The sequence below is a fragment of the Bidens hawaiensis genome, unplaced genomic scaffold (assembly GCF_021521415.1).
Source record: "Bidens hawaiensis isolate Kalapana, Puna unplaced genomic scaffold, B.hawaiensis_p1.1 tig00040825_1, whole genome shotgun sequence".
Classification (NCBI taxonomy): domain Eukaryota; kingdom Viridiplantae; phylum Streptophyta; class Magnoliopsida; order Asterales; family Asteraceae; genus Bidens; species Bidens hawaiensis.
The window spans coordinates 67,313-68,218 of record NW_027505683.1 but is presented as its reverse complement, the minus strand read 5'-3'; the positions used below and the strand labels follow the sequence as shown (position 1 = coordinate 68,218).

Below are 906 nucleotides of genomic sequence, written 5' to 3'. Positions count from 1 at the left end.
TCATATCTTCACTTGGTAGAAATTTTCATTTCGTGACAAGTGAAGTTTCTCATTCAATTCAACATTTAGTCTTATATTTTCTTCATTTTTTCCATCATAGCATGTTTCTCTATATTTTTCATTCCGACTCCGCTATGTTTTCTCCATCTGTTGCAACTGTAATTGTTAAAGTCACACATCATCCTTATCCATGATAGATATAGATAAACTCCACGATCTATGATTATCTACCACTAAATGCGGAGCTAGTCATAGTCCCATTAGTTACGCTTGTATCTGCTTGCATAATCGTAACTGAGTTTCCTTGATGCACAACCGGTGGAGGAACAACTGGAAGTCCCGCTCCCAAGGAGGTTCCAAGCCATCCAGTTACATCACCCATGTGTGGCCGAGAGCTCTCCACTTCATCAGTGCACAGCAACGCTATGCGAATGCACTTATCTATGTCTTGCCTATTATTCATGTCCCCTTCTCTTAAGCAGCGATCTATATGATCTTGGTATGAGTTACTATGTGAGCTATCGAATATCTGCAAAAGATTGTGAATTTAGCTTCTCATCATATTAAAAATGTTGTAAATAATTTTATAACAGAATGTGGAGACATACATCTTTTCTGAATTTAATGCAACTTCTGGATCTTTTAGCAGTAATGATCTCAAGTACCAGAATGTCGTAAGCGTAAACATCTGTTTTAAATGATATAACACGGGGACATGTAAGACCTATCCAATTGAAAAATAAAACAGTGTTAGCTAGCATTAGACAACTCTAATAAAGTACCGCTTAAAGATTTCATATGTATACTCACGGTGTTCCTAATTGTGTTCTGACGACTTTCATCAGCGTTAAGACGTCTTGATATTCCAAAGTCGCCCAACTTCGCCACATAGTTTTCATCCAGCAT

General features: G+C 37.4%; 1 protein-coding gene across 1 annotated transcript; it reads right to left on the bottom strand.

Annotated features, from left to right (window-relative positions):
* Positions 1 to 223: 223 nt before the first annotated feature.
* On the bottom strand, positions 224 to 906 carry LOC143614721 (cysteine-rich receptor-like protein kinase 44). Its single transcript, XM_077088071.1, has 3 exons — positions 783 to 906; positions 666 to 724; positions 224 to 529 (listed from the first exon to the last, which is right to left on the bottom strand). Exons 1-3 carry the CDS (start codon positions 904 to 906, stop codon positions 224 to 226), a joined length of 489 nt encoding a protein of 162 aa, XP_076944186.1.